We start from the raw sequence: 17985 nt of genomic DNA, 5'->3' as shown, positions 1-17985 counted from the left end.
TGCGAATCCTCTCACCTTTCACCAACGAGGTCTAGGGAATGACATAGGAGCTCGTGGTTCCGATCTTGGTCGTAGGACTGAACTCTATGCGACAGAACCTTAACTTCCACGGGGAGGACTGCTTCACTCTCGAAGGTTAGGGAGAAAGGAGTATGACCCGTAGGAGTCCGATGCGAGGTCCGGTATGCCCACAGAACCTGGGGGAGCTGTTCTGGCCAGACTCCCTTTGCTTCATCTAATATTTTCTTGAGGCTTGCCTTTAGAGTCTTGTTGACAGCCTCGACCTGGCCATTTCCCTGAGGATAGGCCACGAAGGAGAAGCTTTTCACAATTCCGTGCCTTTCACAAAATTCGGTGAACAGGTCGCTATCGAACTGAGTGCCATTATCGGAGACGATTTTCTTCGGCAGGCCGAATCGACAGATGATGCTTTTAACCACGAAGTCGAGTACCTTCTTCGATGTGATTGTTGCCAATGGTTCTGCCTCGGCCCACTTGGTAAAGTAGTCGATGGCTACTATGGCATAACAGACTCTGCCCTTTCCAGTGGGCAGGGTGCCCACCAGGCCTATTCCCCTGACAGCAAACGGCCAAGGGGCCGAGATCATCCTTAGCTCGACTGGAGGAGCTCGGGAAACTGCAGCGAATCGCTGGCATTTGTCGCACTTCTTCACGTATGAGATCGCGTCTTTGGACAGAGTTGGCCAGTAATAACCTTGCCTGAGAACCTTTAAGGCCAGGCTTTGCCCCCCAGTGTGGTCTCCGCAGAATCCTTCGTGAATTTCCTGCAGGATGGCTTTCGCCTCTCCTGGAAGAACGCACCGGAGGAGAGGTAGGGAGTGCCCACGTCGGTACAATAACCCATCAACTATTGTATATCTAGGGACTTGATATAGGACTCACCGTGCGTCGTTACGTCCTTCAGGCAGCTTGCCCTCGACGAGGTACTCAAGAATGGGGGTCATCCAGGTCGGCCTGGCGTCGACCATCTCGACCTCCGCCCGATATCCTTCTATACTTGGCTTTTCCAAGAATTCTATTGGTACTAACCCCAGGGTCTCCGTCTCTCCCGATGTGGCGAGTTTGGCAAGAACATCTGGATTGATATTCTATTCTCGAGGAATCTGTTCGATTGATCCTCGCTCAAATGCGGACAACTCAGCTTTTACCTTCGACAGATAGGCGGCCATCTTGGGTCCTCGCGCCTGATATTCGCCCAAGACCTGGTTAACCATGAGCTGGGAGTCACTGAAGCATTGGACTGAGCTCGCCTTTAACTCCCTGGCTATCCTTAGGCCAGCCAGCAAAGCTTCGTATTCCGCCTCGTTGTTGGAGGCCTTGAACCCGAACCTTAGCGCCGAGTGGAGCCTATGTCCCACGGGGGATATCAGAATGATTCCGGCCCCGGAGCCATTCTCGTTGGATGAACCATCTACAAAGATCTTACATAACGATTCGGGCGAGGTGAGCTGACATGAGTCTCCTGATGGATTCTCCTGGAATCCCGTGCACTCTGCCACGAAGTTGGCCAAGGCCTGACTTTTTATAGAAGTTCGTGGAGTATAGAAAATCTCGAACTGACTGAGTTCGACCGCCCACTTTAACAAACGTCCCGATGCTTCAGGTTTTTACAAAACCTTCCTTAGAGGCTGATCGGTCATGACGTGTACCGAGTGGGACTGGAAGTACGGCCTGAGCTTTCGCGAGGCCGTGATTAGGCAGAATGCCAGTTTTTCCATCAGTGGGTATCGTGATTCTGCCCCGAGGAGTCTCTTGCTTATGTAATAGACTGGCTTCTGAACTTGGTCCTCTTCTCGTACTAGTACGGTGCTAGCCGCATCCTCAGTGACAGCCAGGTAGAGGAAAAGAGGCTCTCCCACCTTGGGCTTGGATAGCACGGGCGATTCAGACAGATGTTCCTTCAGGTCGACGAATTCGCTTTCACATTCTACTGTCCACTCAAACTTCTTGTTTCCCCGGAGCAGGTTGTAGATGGGCAAACACTTATCGGTTGACTTGGAAATGAACTGGTTGAGTGCTGCCACTCTTCCTGTGAGGCCTTGGACATCTTTCTGCGACCTGGGGGAAGGAAGCTCGAGCAGTGACCTGATCTTGTCGGGGTTTGCCTCGATTCCTTGGGTATTAACTATGAACCCCAGGAACTTCCCGGATGCGACCCCAAAAGTGCATTTCTGGGGATTGAGCCTCATGCCGTATTCCCGTAGTATTTAAAAACATTCTTCCAGGTCGGAAACATGGTTGTCGGCAGTCTTTGACTTGACGAGCATGTCATCGACATACACTTCCATGTTTTTTTCGATCTGGTCCGAGAACATTCTGTTTACTAGCCTTTGGTAGGTAGCGCCGGCGTTCTTCAGACCGAACGGCATTACCTTGTAGCAATAGACATTAGTCGGTGTCATGAAGCTGGTGTGCTCTTGGTCCGCCGGGTTCATCGCGATCTGATTGTACCCTGAGTACGCGTCCATAAAGGATATGAGCTCGTGCCCCGCCGTGGCGTCCACCAGCTGGTCGATCCTTGGCAATGGAAAACAATCCTTGGGGCAAGCCTTATTCATATCGGAGAAATCAACGCAAGTCCTCCATTTCCCGTTGGGCTTTGGAACTAGCACGGGGTTGGCGACCCAAATTGGAAATTTGGCTTCCCGGATAAAGCCACATTTTTTGAGTCGGGCTACCTCTTCTTCTAGGGCTTCAGCTCGGGTTGTCCCTAAACGCCTTTGCTTCTGAGACTTGGCGGGAATGCTTTTATCCAGATGGAGCGTGTGCATGATGACACTCGGGCTAATTCCTACCATGTCCTCGTGCGACCATGAGAATACATCTAAACTAGCCCGGAGGAACGTAATCAGCTCCGCCTTCCTCTTGCTGCAGAGGTTTTTCCCGAGCTTGACCGTCCGTGATGGATTTTGTGGATCAAGGTTCACCTCCTCGAGCTCCTCAATAGCCTGGAGCACAGACCTATCTTTGCCTATTCGGGGGTCAATGTCCTCACTAAGGGCGACACTTTCCCCTTGGGCGTTTTGAGGTTTTTCAATCTCAGGAGCCACCAAGGGCTCCTGGGATTCCTCTTCACTCAGAATGGCCATAGCCAGCTACCCGGGTTTAGATTTTCCCTTCATGGAAATGCTGTAGTATTCCCTGGCAGCGAGCTGATCGCCCTTGATGGTGCAGATTCCTGTTGAAGTAGGGAATTTCATGGTGAGGTGTCGAATGCAAGTGATAGCCTCGAAAGCTATGAGCGTAGGTCGGCCCAAAATGGCGTTGTAGGCAGCGGAGCAGTCAATGACCATGAACTCAAGTAATTTAGAGACTGTCCGAGATTCTTCCCCTAGGGTGATCACCAGCTCGATCGTCCCTATTGCTGCCGATCCTTCTCCCGAAAAGCCATACAACATCATGGAGGTCGCCTTTAGGTCGACGACAGTCATACCCATCTTCTCTAAAGTGGAGCGGAATAAAAGGTTCACCGAACTCCCGTTGTCCACCAGCACCCTTCTGACTTTCCGATTGGCGAGCTGGACTGTTACAACCAACAGATCATTGTGAGGGAGCTGGACATGGCCTGCGTTTTCCTCCGTGAAAGTGATCTGTTGCTTCTCTAATCGTTGCTATTTTGACTGACGCTGCTCCGGGACGAACTCCACTCCGTTGTGGGCCTTTAATTCATTCACATATCTCTTATGGGCGCCTCTGCTCGTTCCAGCCATGTGCGGTCCTCCAGAGATGGTGGATATCTCTCCTCAGACCACGGGAGGAGGGACGTCCTGATCTACCCGAGGCCCGGGCTGACTCGCTGGGACTTCCGGAGCGGGTCGACTTGCTGGGACCCTGTTTCGTGAGTATTGCGCCAAGGGGCCTGCTCGAATGAGAGTCTCGATCTCATCTTTGAGATGCCTACAATCGTCGGTATTGTGGCCGACGTCGTTGTGAAAACGGCAGAATTTGGAAGTGTCTCTCTTTCCCTTGTGGTGTTTCAATGGTTCCGGCCTCTTCCAGGGGACCCGAGTAGAGTTGGCCAGGAAGATACTTTCCCTGGACTGGGTGAGTTCAGTATATGTCGCGAACACGGGCTTAAACTTGTCTACAGACTTATTCTTCTTTTGGCCATGCTGATTGTTTTCGCCATTTCCCTTTCTTTTGCCTCCACCCGGTTGGTTGTTCTGTATGGCGCCTAGGTCGCTGCCACGACCTCCGTCCCTACTCTGGTGGGCTGCTCGGGAATCTGGTTGGTTCCCACGGCTGAGGCTTCTGCTTCTTCCAAGTTTATCCACTCTTGGGCTCTGTTAAGGAATTCGTTAACCGAGCTGACTCCCTTCCTCTGTATATCCTTCCATAGGTCTCCCCCGACAAGGATTCCGGTTCTCATGGCCATGAGCTTGGAGCTATCATCCGCGTCCCTAGCTCGGGCAGCGAAGTTCACGAATCTGCTCAGGTAGGCCTTCAGCGTCTCGCCGGGCTGCTGTCTCACATTGGCCAGGGAGTCGGCTTGAACACGGGCGGCCTGGGAGGCGCGGAAGGCCCTTTTGAAGTCGGCTGAGAAGGCCTTCCAGGAGCTGATTGACTGCTTTTTACTTTTCTTGAACCACTGTCGAGCAGGTCCGGTCAGTGTGGAGGGGAAGATCAAGCATCTCAGCTTTGGGCCAATATTATGGGCCATCATTAGGGTGTTGAACATCCCTAAATGGTTCGACGGATCTCCGTCCCCGTTGAGCTTCGACAAGTGAGGCATACGAAAGCCAGATGGGTATGCCGTCGCTGCTATGTTGGGGGCGAAGAGTTCCATCTCGTCTCCCGAATCATATTCGTCTTTTTCCTTTTCTGATAAGAACTTCTTCATCAGTTCCTCCATCTGAGTGAGGTGCTCGAGGGTTTGATTCTGAGATCCTTGGTTATTCCAGGGCTGTTCAGCAGCTCCGGATCCATTGTACATATGAGGTGGGTTATTGCCCCTCCTATCTTGAGATAGGTTATTTGGGACATTCCCTCCGTTACGTACTTCGGATCGCCCCCCCCCCCCCCCCGAGCGAGCCTGACTACCATCTCTAGCCCTGTCCTCTCTGTGAGAGTTGAGGTGATCTCGAAGGTCGCCTCCCTAGGTGGTCTGGTGGCTTTGTGCCGAACTTAGTCGCTGACGTAGATCTCCTCCAGAGAGATCACTCCAGCGACTACCGGTCCAATGACTCCTGCTGGACAAACTTGGAGTCTGTCTTTGGTGGTGAGGACCTGGGCTTTCTTCCGGCGCCCTGATACGCCGGGAAGGTCCCGCTGATGGTGGGTTTCTCCTACTACTCCCGTAAGCTGGGATGTCTCGGATGGGCCGAGGAGGAGACGGATATCTGATCGGAGATGGAGGATGCCTGACTGGAGAAGCGATCCTGGTTCCATCTGGACGGATCAAATTTGGTGGGGGCCTTTCGGCCCTGCCAGCTTCCTGGTCCCGCACCGGGCGACCTGGACAAGCCGCAGGACGATCTTCGGGGACGGGCTGGCGTCTTTGGCCCTCCTCGGATCTCCTCCGGGAATTTCCTCGAGCTCTCCTGGGCGTCCTCGTGGATGGTTGAGAGCTAGGAGTCGACGTCCTAACTGAACGACTGTATTGTTGTTGTCTGGTCCCAGGCATTTCCCCGAAGTTTGTGTCTCGGTGGTGCGATGAAGGGGTGGAGTTGGCTGCTAGAAGTCTATCTGAATGGCTATGCCTGGATCGACTACCCCGGCGAGACTTAGGAGCCTCACCTTGCCTCTCTCCAACGTTAGCGTTGGTTGTGAGAGAGGGTAATCGGGCCAGGATATCCTGGATTTGCCGACTAGCCGTGGCCAACTGGCTCCTCAGCTGAGCGTTCTCCATCTCCACCGCAGTATAATAACACGGGTTCAGATTAGGTGGCCGGGGCGCCGAACTACCCGTATCGTCTTGGCCCGCTGGCTGCTTTCCTGGCTGCTGCTGGACTTCAGGAATTTGTTCATCAGGGATGGCAATATGATGAGCCTCCTGCCCATCATGCTGTTCTGTCTCGTTGCCATGCCTGGATCGAGTAGTCACCATAGTTGGATGTTTGCGGCAGCACTAATCAAACTTGCTCTCAATGAAAGCACCAAACTGTTGACGCGACTCTTCGCCAACAGGTAATTAAGAGAAGAAGAGAAAGGGATTAGTGCTGAATATAGAACCGTCGCAGATATAAAATCTTAGAGAATGAACTAGGTGACTCAAGGCACGTTTTTAAGTGGTTCAAAGGTTAAAATCCTTCTACTTCCACTAGTCAATATTATTGATATACTCTGGGTATCTGGTTACAAAGCATATATCTATTCAGAGACTATTTTTCCCAACCTTTATCAACTCCCAGGTTCTCCATATTTATAGGAGAAGGCACCTGGAAGTTGGTAAGGAGGTCATCCCGTGACCTTATTATTTGTCATATCAACTCTGTGACATTCATGATTAATTCCTAAACCTGACACATAAGTATGGTCAAATCGATAGGTAAGAAGATAATGGGCCGCACGGCCCAACCCACCCGTGGGTTTCAGAACATGCACGTTCCTGCTGCGTGTCCGAGAAGTTAGGGAGACATCGGACACGTGATGTCAGATATATGTACGTTTATCTTGCGTGTGTTGACTTTACAGAGGGTCAGAGCTCTGTATATAGCTTGTACCACGAGCTGCTCCCCTGACCCGACCTTCGGCCTTCAGGTTCTTTCCCCTAGTCCTGGGCAACCATGACGTGTCCTTAGGGATTGCTCGAGCTAAGAAGGTACGACCTCGAAGCGGGAGCTCCGGTCTTGGGGATGTTCATAGACTAATTGTGATTAGTCGTAACTCTGCCTGCTAATCAGCCCATGGGGAAAATCAGGGCGTACAGTTTCAAATTAATTTTTAACCATAAAAAATGAACTGGCAAGTAACCACTAGATCACCATTTGACATAATGATACCAATAATCATACTAAAATCATAACATAAGTTATCTTTACCACTAACTTTTTTTAATTTGGTATATAAATACTATTTTTTGGAAAATAATTATTATTTTCCTTATAGTTAACTATATATTTAAAAAATTTGACGTTAAAAATATATTTTTTTAAAGGTAAATGAAATATTCATTAGTAAATCCATCGAACATAGTTCATTATAAGAAAATAACGTTTATAGAGCAAAATCAACCAACATATGCATACCAAGTTGTTTACAATAATCAATAGAAAGAAAATCCTAACAGAAACTTCAACTAAATGTCTAATTAGTCACAAACAATCAAGCTTCCAACGAGTGCGAAGTAAACTAGATTTCATTTTCAAATAGGCATATGGTAGATCAACCCCACCAATGACCACCAACCAATAGTCGTCCAATAGAATGCACGAAATAAAACAACCACCAACAATGTTCATAAGCTCCGACACTAGATATCAGAATGCCACGTAACACATGGCCAATAGAAATCGAGAAATCCCCCAAATTTGTCAGTCAATGAGAGAAAAATTGAGACCCCTAAAGAAGCGACTTGCGCAGATTGAAGAAACACCAACTACCCAATAAGAATCAAACCATCCTCCCCCTCCGCTATAACTACTAATCCCACTAATCTAGTAGGGTGGTGGTTAAAATCCATCATTATTTTAAAATTTAAACAAATACTTAATTAGTTAATTTTCTCACACTTAGCTCTTTACTATTAAGTGAACCGTTAAAGTTGATCATAGGGAAATGTAACAGTCTTTAATTAGTTTTTTAATTTTAAAAATTTACTTTAAAATAATTAAAAAATGAAAAAAAAACTAAAATGAAAATGAAATATTTTAAATAAAAATGTAAATAACATAATTTAAAATTAGAAAAAAATTAATACAAGTATATTAAAAACTAAAAAAATAATAATTTTCATTAAATTAATGTTATTTTTTTATTATTTTGTTCAATTATTTAATTTTTATTTTTATTTTAGCTTTTTTTTTAATTTTCAAAATATTTTAAAAATAATTTGGACCACTTAGAAGCTGCCATGTATCTCATATGGTCAACTTTAATTAATTACTTAATGATATAATATTAAGTACAAGAAAATCGACTACTTAATTAGTTTTGCTCTCAATTTTTTTTTTACATAAATAGTTAACTATAATATTTATAACTATACAAATTGTTTAGCTGCTAGTATCCATTTAATTTAACATGAAAACTATTTAAAAAGTGACAGTGTGCACCAATAATTCATGAGTTGGTTGACACATTTATACCAGCTTAAAGTATTTTCACAATAAAAAAATATCATTGAAAATATATGTAAACACAAAAATCATGTGTATATGAACTTGGCTAGACTAAAGAATCTCAAATAGAGAAGATCCTAGTGCCATAAAAGGCCAAGTACATGAGTTAACTCACTGCATGACTAAATCTCTCTCATTTTTATTTACAAAAAGAATTCCACGTCTGTCTGCTCTAAACCAATCATATAACTTTCTGTATATTATGTATAAATATATTAGATATATATTCATTTCACCCCCAAATCATCACCCACCAAAGGATTTTTCTCAATCAACAATTTAGTGACAAACCTTTGTACAAAACTTTTAAAGTTTATAAATAAAATTTAAGAAGGTTTGGAGGCCTCAGTGGTTTCAACAATTGATTCATAAAGATTGCTTGAATTTGCAGAAAAAGAAGATGAAATTTCCTCTAGATCTGGACTATCGGAGACCACTCTTGTCTCATCTGCATTCAACAAGCTAGCATTTAAAAATGGAGGCTGTTTTGGTGAGGGAATTCCATACTCTTCATCAGTCAACATTTTGACAACATCAGACATAGATGGTCTTAGTGCAACCGAAGCTTGTGTGCACAGTAGCCCAATTTGAAGCACATTTGAAGCTTCTTCAATGGGGAAATTACTTTTTAGCCCCGGATCCACGGATTCGAATATTTTCTTTTCTTTGTAACACTTCCAAACCTAATCACAGAAGGAAGAAAAAAAACATCATTTCAAGTATTTTTTTCCTTGAAGTAGTAATGAAAAAAAAAACTGAGTAAGACTCTTACAGAATGCAAAATTGAACTTGATCCCAATGTGAAAGCACTATTCTTCCTACCAGATGCAATTTCAAGAACCAATACTCCAAAAGCATAAACATCAGCCTTTTCTGTGAGTTGCCCTCTAACAAGATATTCAGGTGCCATGTATCCCCTGCATAAATTCAATGAGAAACTTTGAGTTGTGAGCATATAATTCTACGATTGCACATTCACGCAACCAACAACTTGAGTTAGAATTCAGTATTAATGGTGTCTAACATCGCAACTAATACACATAAAAAATTTATTTGTATTAGTGCATGACGTTGGGTACTACGAATAATATCTATTTTTTGTGAATATATGATAAAAAGATTAGAAGAAATAAGAAGCTAAGTTAGTGCTTACAATGTTCCTGCAATTCCTGTGCTTAGATGAGTTCTATCAGCAGAAACGGATCGAGCAAGTCCAAAATCTGCTATCTTTGGAATAAAATCATCACCAAGCAAAATATTACTAGATTTGATGTCTCTATGGATAATTTTCAAGCCACAGCCACCATGGAGATATGCAAGCCCTTCAGCTATTCCAGCTATGATATCAAATCTTTGTTGCCAACTTAGTATATATGTATTTTTCTTATCTGCGTAAATCTAAAGCTTTAGAGTACTGTAAAATTTCACACAAAGGGTAATGGTAGATTTTAGGGGAAAGAGGGCTAGAATAAACTTACCATATAGTATCTGATCGAGGCTTTTATTAGGTACGAATTCATAAACTAAAAGGCTTTCTGGTCCTTCAATACTGCATCCCAAAAGCTTAACAAGGTTCTTGTGTTCAATCCCACTAATCAAATTCACTTCATTGAAGAACTCATCAACCCATTGCCTTGTATTGAAGAATAGTCTTTTGACAGCAACAATTTTCCCATCTGGGAGAATCCCTTTAAACACAGAACCCGCGCCACCTTGGCCTAATTTTCTTGACATGTTAAAATACTCGGTTGCCCTTTCGAGTATTTCATACTTGAAATTCAAGTTTGATTTTTGTATGGTGATTGAAACATCCTCATGAATCACTAAAAGAAAAGAAAGGAATAAGTGTTGGAATACAGATAAAGGAATAAGTGTTATGTTATAATGTTATAATAGGTACCTCGGTTTTTCTTTGACCTATATCCACAATAAACACCAACATAAACTCCGAAGAGGGCAAGAAGACCCAGCACAATTGCAGAGAAAATGCCAGCTATGACGATCCAAACTCGGTTTGACGCAAGCAAATCACGCAGAGGGGAAACTATGGCCAAAATTTTTGGTGCTATCAACATTTTTATGAATAAAAAAACAAAATAAATGAACATTTAATTCACTATTTTTGGATATTAAGAATAAAATTTAGGACATAATTTTTTTTTTATAGAAATTACATCATTTCAATTTTTGATATATTAAAAACTCTCCATAATTCGTTCCAAACTCATTCATACATGTATTATGGGTGGAGGGATCAAACATGGTGAACACCACGTATTAATATAAATCACATTGGTAAATTATCTTATAAGAATTATATTTTCATAATTTATTGTTGATAAATAATTAAATAATTTTTTTTATATTTATTTCTGGTATATTTCTTAATCCAAATTATACTTTTCTTAACATTTTTCTATTAATAATTCTTGTAATTCTTATAAATTCTTGTAGTATTATATTTGTAAGTTTATTTATTATTAGAATAAAAATATCATGAAATTAGACCAATATATATATTTCCAAGTGAAACTAATTTTAAATATCAAATAATTCATAACACACAAAACTTCCTATGTAGTTAAGCAAACGTATAGAATTTAGGTAATGTTTGGATGAAAGTAATGAAATAAAAATGAAGTAATTTTTATTAAATTTATTTGTTTGGTTATATTTTAGAATACATTCTAAAAAATATTTTTTTTTTTTACCATTTTTTAAATTTGTATAGCATTTCATTCCTATTACTTTTGTCATTCTCATTCTTACCCCTGCATCATTTTCATTTCCTCAAACTAAACAGAACCTTAGTGTAATGGATTAGAACAGAAATTTGAAAAAAACTGACCTTCGTTTTCTTCTTCTTGTTGTGGTTCAACATGAAAGAACCTGTCGGTAGAGTACCTCAAATAACAGCCGGCGAACATGGCTCTACCCTCGGCCGCGGGAGCACAATCCAAGAGCGCAGCACTAGCGTTGAGCAAACAGTTCCGACACTCATCTTTGCTGAGAGTTTTCCAACACTGAGCCAAACCAAAAACACCCTCCACTCCTCCTCTATCTTCGTCCACAGCATAACCTCCTTTATTAACCGCTTTAGCTGTCAAAATGCTCAGAACCTCCTTCACCTTCCTCACGAACTCCGACCTCATCAGCTCGTCCGACGAGAAATCCGTCGGCGGCCCACATGATATCTTATCATGCTTCTCGTCTATCGTCTCGTGAATGAAGCTATGGTTGTCGTAACGAAGGTAGCAGCCGTCGAGATACAGTCTTGCCGATACGGAGGGCAAGCAATTGGGGAGCTTCGTCCTTGCTACGGCGAAACACGACCTGCAATCCGGCGCCGAGAGGTCCCCGAAGCATTGCGCGAAGGCGAATACCGGTGGATTCGGCGCCGATATGTTGGAAGCACCCCAATTCTTGATGCTTAATTCTATTTGGACGTTGTCCATTGCTACGATGAAGTTTGGGATGAAATTTGTGAGAGGAGTATACTCAGACGACCCGCAGAGTCGCCCAGCGTCGTTCGTTCGGCCCTTTGCGTAGATACATGAATTTGATAATGAGTTCAGTATGAGAAAAACCCAAATCCAATATAGATAGATTGAGATTGAAAATTCCATTTTTCTTTGCTCTGTTTTTTCTTTCTGGGAAAAAACAGAGCAAGTAGAAAACGTCTGTTTTTGTTTTTTTTTTTTTGGGAAAAATATTATGATAACATCTGTTATGAGTTTGAAAATTACATGGTTTTGATTCAAATATAGAATTAAGAAACAGAAGCAAAAGAATCGAAGAGAATGGGGTTTGTTCTGTTTTTGAAAATAGAACAAGAACAGAGCAAGTCAAAGGAACTTCATCACTTTTATGAATTCTGATAATCCTTTTGTCTTCTTCTTCTCCTTTTTCTCTCTCTCCAACATGTTTAGAGAGATAAAGTCAGATCATTATGATCTGGTTTTGGTTAAAAGGATTTGTTTGTTGAAGAAGAAGAAAGCAAAAACAAAGTGGGATTTTTGGATTTCGTTTCTTTTTCTTAATTTAGTCGAATTGTTAGAATATGGGACCAAAGGAAGACACCCATTAAGCCACGTGGAATGTCAAAGTCAGAAACCGTGTCAATTATTGTTCAGACTCGTCGTAGACTGATACCAAGAATCTGTTTTTTTAATATTATATTTTTAACAAAGACACCCACAAAAACATAGATTTTATTAACCAACTTTTAACGTCAATAACACGAATCGTTTAAGTCATTAAACTTTTTTTTTTTTGTTATGACTGGACTTATATGGGAATGTTTTCTATTGAATTATAAGCAGTATTAGACATTGAGTACCAACCAAAAAAAAAAAGAGAAATTTACAGAAAACACTATTTTTTTCTGAAATTATTTCTTTACGGTGGAGTGGAGAATTTTTATTTTTTCGTTTTTTGTTTAATTTTTAAAGTTTTACAATCTTAACTGAGATTTAAAGTTCATGCTTGACTTTGTTCAATGTCCCTTGCTTTATAGGCTATTCACTAGCATAGATTTAATTACATAATGAAAGCACATGAATTACAGATCTAGACTAAGAAGAAGAGTATGCAGTGCTCTGTTTTTCTTCTAAAAAATAGGGTTACTCTTCACATGGGATAATGCAAAACTGTTTCTCAGCATAACATGTCCTTCTCTCGCTCTCTCTCTCGTGTGAAGAATGGAACCCAAAACTGCAAGATGTTAATCCGAGGTCGGTTATGGTATTGTTCGGCGAAGCGAAGATGGAGCGGACCAAAGCTTGGAACGGATACAGAATGCAAAGTAGACAGAGCTCAGCAACGTCATTTGGTAACCATGGAATCAAAGGCTCATGAATACCATTTTCTTATTCTTTTTCTGAGATTTTTTTTTTGGAAGAATTGGATTTTTCTTTTTGTGGTTGTGATGAGGTAAAACTGGAGTTATAGTAAAACCCTCTTGACCACATATTTGTCAATTTAAATGAAGTAAAATAAGAACTGAACGTTAATAATAAATGAGACAGGTAATTATACTGATTTCGTCCCAAAATGTATTCTGAGCTTAAAAGAGTAAAAAAATCGTGTATAAAAGCACTTAGTAAATCATCTTAGAAGATTAAGAATTACAGTATCTCAAATATACCTTTATTTAAAGGCTTATAATTGTACATAAATGGGTCGCGCACCTTACATAATTTATGTAATAAATGATAATAAAATATTACAAATTAACTTAATATTACATAAAATATCTTATCTTAACTAATTCTGAACATTGTTCGTGTTTTATTCGAGCATTTATAGTCTAGAGCACCGACCAGCCTGGTTATCCATTTATCCAAAATGCCTTTTAGTTAAACCAATGAGAAGAAACAACCATTCTGTCATGGTTGAGGGTCGACGAGACATTCATTAATTAGGTTATTGTTTGTCTGTCACGTGTCAGGTTCTTAGGCCATGTCATCATGCTAATTTTTTAGGGAAACATATGCCCCCAAGTTTATTATGATGCGACCAGCATCAAATAAAATTATCCGACCATTAATGTCTAACATGTCCTGTCAACTGTACTTTCATTTATTCGAAAAAGTAAATAATCATAATTTTACAGTTTTCTATAGAAAAACTGACGGCTTAACACTTCCCATTGCTTCAAAAATAACCTTTTTGATCATGGTTTTTCACCTACCCTACTGGAGTATATATATCCTTTCATTCTCCCTTTTCATTTTTCACCTTCGCTTTCTCTCTCTTCAAGAGCACTACAACTTTCAAAGCAAAACTCACCCAATTAGTGATTAATCTGAGGCAATCCGAGTAATTTTCAAGCAATCTCTTCGTCAATCTTCATTCCAAGTAAGTTTTCGGACTACTTTCCTTTGTTTTTTAGCAATTTCTTCGGATAATCTCACCTAATTGCCATGATTTTGTTTGAATTTGCTTTATGTGATAAAAACCAAATGGCGTTCTTGATATTTCCTGAATTTTTGGTAATTTTAGTGTATAATTATGGGGTTTAAAGATATTTCAGGTAGTGTGTAGGTGTGAAAAGACATTAGACATGCTTAAACATGGTTGTATTGAAAAACCCGGGGTTTTCCCGCCTATAATGAAGATGAAAAGTTTTCTTGATTTTTTTTTCATTTTGACTTTTTGATATGAAACCTTCGTTGCTCGTAACTTAAAATTTGTTTGCTGTTAAATGATGTTGTTCGGATAAATACCAGATTTTATCCACGAGCATTATTTATTTTCTTCATAGGTTAATTAATTCTATTGGTCGTAGATTCTCAGTTTCCCTTCTTCTTCTCAGATATTCACACACGCTTACTGGGGAAGTGAGAGGGCAATAGACGAAGATCTCTTAGCATTGATGTTCGAGGATACCAAGCAGCCTACGCTTCCTATCTCTCAAATTCCTTCTCCTGCAACAAATCCATCGACCACTCCTCACAAGCGCAAAACAAAAATGCGCAAGACACCAATGGCCCGAATAAAACAAGTGGCCCATAGAAAGAATAATCAAGATCCTCACGTTGGTCAGCATGCAGTCAACGTTGAGGCCTCAACAACTAGCTCTCAGCCAAAAGCCACTAAACAAGCTTTTGAGCTTCTTCTTACCCACGCCATTTCCATGGTTGGCGTTCATAAAGAAAGTGTCCCTTGGTACATTGCCCCTCCAATTGTGATCTCGAGCAGAATAGTGGCAAAATATCCCAAGAAGTATGGGCTTCCTAGGATAACCTTATATAAGCCCTCAGCTGGCCAAAGGGCCAATGTGCCCAGTGGTGCTTACAATGCCTGGTCGAGGCATAATATCAAGGTAGGGTCAACCTTGCCTCTTCATGAATACTTCAGGGATTCGCAAACTATTTCGACATAGCCCAATTCCAAATAACTTGAATGAATATAGAGTACTATCAACACTCTATATCCTTTACCGCTACGTGAGATTGATAACTTCATTTTAATGTTGTTTTAGAATGTGTCTTTGTGGTAATCTTGAGTCCTTATGTGTGTTTTGTGCTAGATTACGCTTTTGTTTGTCCTTGTTGTAGGTTGGTGCTGTGAATCATGAGAAAAATGTAAAAAGAAGAGAAAATGGTGGAAAAATAAAGCTTTTGGTGGTTGTTTGACTCAAAATGATGCTAAGGACGAGTAAAAGTCAGTTTGTGATGAAGAAATGAGGTTGAAAGACTTAAATTGAGAAATAATGGAATTAGGGCTGCAATTTGAGCTTATAAGTCGCAACTCTAGACAAGTTAGAAACACAAGGCTACTGAAAGGAATTAGTGTCACGACTTGCCCTTATAAGTTGTCGCGCAAGGGGAAGTTAGAGGCTAAGCAAGGGGACATAGTGGACACGGGCCGCGACTTGATATGCCTGAGTCGCGGCGCCTGAAGACTTATGCAGATTCGGAGAAGCTTCGAAAATTGACACGGGCCGCGACCTAGAGAAGGCCAAGTCGCAGCTCGCATATGAAAAACAAAGCATTTGTATGTTTTTTTTACTATAAATTCAAACTTAGGGTTTAATTAGGTCAGATTTTAATTACATTTTTAGAGACTAATTTTGATTCTTAGATTAGTTTTTCTGCATTTTTATATTTTTCTTTCTTCTTCTTCAAGTTTTTTAATCTTATGTTTCTGAATTATCATTTTGTTGATTTAGTCATGTCTAATATGAACTAAACATTTTTATCTTAGGTTTAATGTAGTCACTTGGATTTCTATCTAATTTAATTATGATGTTCTATTGATTTTTCTTCTCCATTCTAATCTATATAATGTGTGCTTCATGCTAGTAAATACTTGATCAATATTTACTTGATTTATGATTTTGATTCAAAATTCAAAAGATGAGAATTGAATATCCTATCGTTATATAGACATATGTTGCATATTGGATGAAAGTACCTGTATGACTTGTGTAGTAATTATGTTTCCATGCTTAATGCCTGCTATATGTTTAAGTTTATCACAGAGATGCAGAAAACTTGCATATAGGATGAGATCTTATATCTTGAAAAAGAATAGGAATCGATTTATGTTAACCTGCTATTAGAATAGAATGAAAGAAGTTTAGAACTGATTAATGAAATTAGTAGAATAAAAAGTTGATGAAATTAACACCCTAGGTCTTTTTAATAGTTATTTTTATCTTTTAACTAGTTATTTTTGTTCATGGTTATTTACAATTTTAAAATTAAGCTCATTCATCTAAACTTTGTTTGCCAAATAGAAATAAAAAAAACAATTATTAGTAATTGGGAAATAGTCTTTGTGGGAACGATACTCTATTTATCATCTATATTACTTGAATCGATTGCCTGCACTTGCGTACATAATTTTCGCGATCAAGTTTTTGACGCCGTTGCCGGGGACTTAATTTCCAATATCAAAATTAATTTTTGTTTGTTCTAATTTGGTTTCTATATTTTACGCTTATTCGAATCAAGGTTGTTGTTTGTTTCAGGAGTTATTGGTATATGCGGGGAAGTAGACAAAAGGCACTCATACCGAAAGATCTTCAAATTGAGAGAACGTGTAGAGAAAGTCGCAAGATAAAGAAAATGTTGGATTTCACCATGATTGAGAACACAAATAATGGTGTGAACAACAATGCAAATATGGGTAATGCAGCTAAAGCCAATCCACCATTGAGAAGCTATGTACTCCCTACTGTTTCGAGGATACATTCAATCATTCGTCCTCCTACTGTTGAGGAAAATAATTTTGAGATAAAACCCTCAATTATACAGATGGTACAAAATTGTGTACAATTTGGGGGGTTACCAAATGAAGATCCAAATCTCCATATCACAAACTTTTTAGAGCTATGTGCGACATTTAAAATGAATGGGGTAAGTAATGATGCTATAAGATTAAGATTATTCCCATTTTCACTAAGGGATAGAGCTAAGAGTTGGTTGAATTCATTACAAGCCAAGTTACTTAGGAAGATTTGGCTCAGAAATTCCTTGGTAAATATTTTCCTCCTGCCAAGTCAGCCAGAATAAGAGGAGAGATTAATAACTTCCATCAGTTGGATGGGGAGTCTTTATATGATGCATGGGAATGTTTTAAAGAGTTTCAAAGGAAAATCACACATCATAGAATAGAGCAGTGGTTGTTAGTTCATACATTTTACAATGGTTTGGGGGGAAATACAAGGACAATTATAAATGCAGCGTCGGGATGAGCGTTTATGAGAAAAAGCGCTAATGAAGCATATGAATTATTGGAAGAGATGGCCATGAATAACTATAATTAGCCTACTGAGCGTGAGAATAAGAAAGTAGCAAGAGTCTTAGAAGTTGATCCAATTGCTTTATTGATCGCTCAAGTGGCATCTCTAACCAAACAATTACAATAGAATAACCTCGCCGCACAAGCAATGCAGGTGTAGAATGTCGTGAGTTGTGAGATTTGTGGGGGACAACATTCTTATGAACAATGCCCGAGCACAGTGAGTTGCTCAACAGGCGTGAATAATATGCCTTTGGAACAGGCACATGTTATTGGTTACTTTTCTAGACCTACACTGTAACGACCCGAATTTGCTAATCGGGCTTAGAGCCTTGATTAGTGTGCCTGGAGGGCAATAAATGATTTAATATGCTAATACGTGGATTTATATGAATATATGATAGTGATGCATGTTTAATTGAGTTAAATGTGC

At 40.6% G+C, this 17985-nt stretch overlaps 1 protein-coding gene and 1 non-coding gene across 3 annotated transcripts; both read right to left on the bottom strand.

Annotated features, from left to right (window-relative positions):
- Nucleotides 1–8333: 8333 nt before the first annotated feature.
- Nucleotides 8334–12295, bottom strand: LOC133830291 (cysteine-rich receptor-like protein kinase 1). Of its 2 annotated transcripts, none has more exons than XM_062260233.1 (6): nucleotides 11149–12295; nucleotides 10201–10365; nucleotides 9779–10123; nucleotides 9454–9688; nucleotides 9073–9217; nucleotides 8334–8983 (listed from the first exon to the last, which is right to left on the bottom strand). In XM_062260233.1, exons 1-6 carry the CDS (start codon nucleotides 11924–11926, stop codon nucleotides 8627–8629), a joined length of 2025 nt encoding a protein of 674 aa, XP_062116217.1. In that variant the 5' UTR covers nucleotides 11927–12295; the 3' UTR covers nucleotides 8334–8626. The 2 variants fall into 2 exon arrangements, with proteins under 2 accessions (XP_062116217.1, XP_062116218.1); XM_062260234.1 differs by having other exon boundaries at nucleotides 10201–10344; nucleotides 11149–12294.
- A 5021-nt stretch (nucleotides 12296–17316) lies between these two features.
- LOC133833648 (small nucleolar RNA R71) lies at nucleotides 17317–17423 on the bottom strand. The gene has a single exon (XR_009893017.1). It is a non-coding gene; the product is annotated as a small nucleolar RNA R71 (small nucleolar RNA).
- Nucleotides 17424–17985: the final 562 nt, after the last annotated feature.

The sequence above is a fragment of the Humulus lupulus genome, chromosome 4 (assembly GCF_963169125.1).
Source record: "Humulus lupulus chromosome 4, drHumLupu1.1, whole genome shotgun sequence".
Classification (NCBI taxonomy): Eukaryota; Viridiplantae; Streptophyta; class Magnoliopsida; order Rosales; family Cannabaceae; genus Humulus; species Humulus lupulus.
This window is presented reverse-complemented; position numbering and strand designations above follow the sequence as displayed.

Coding starts and splice junctions, on each gene's coding strand:
- LOC133830291 (XM_062260233.1), bottom strand. CDS start 11,926: ATGGAATTTTCAATCTCAATCTATCTATATTGGATTTGGGTTTTTCTC. Junction 10,124..10,200: donor TAGGTCAAAGAAAAACCGAG/GTACCTATTATA, acceptor CTTTTCTTTTAG/TGATTCATGAGGATGTTTCA. Junction 9,218..9,453: donor ACAGGAATTGCAGGAACATT/GTAAGCACTAAC, acceptor GAATTTATGCAG/GGGATACATGGCACCTGAAT.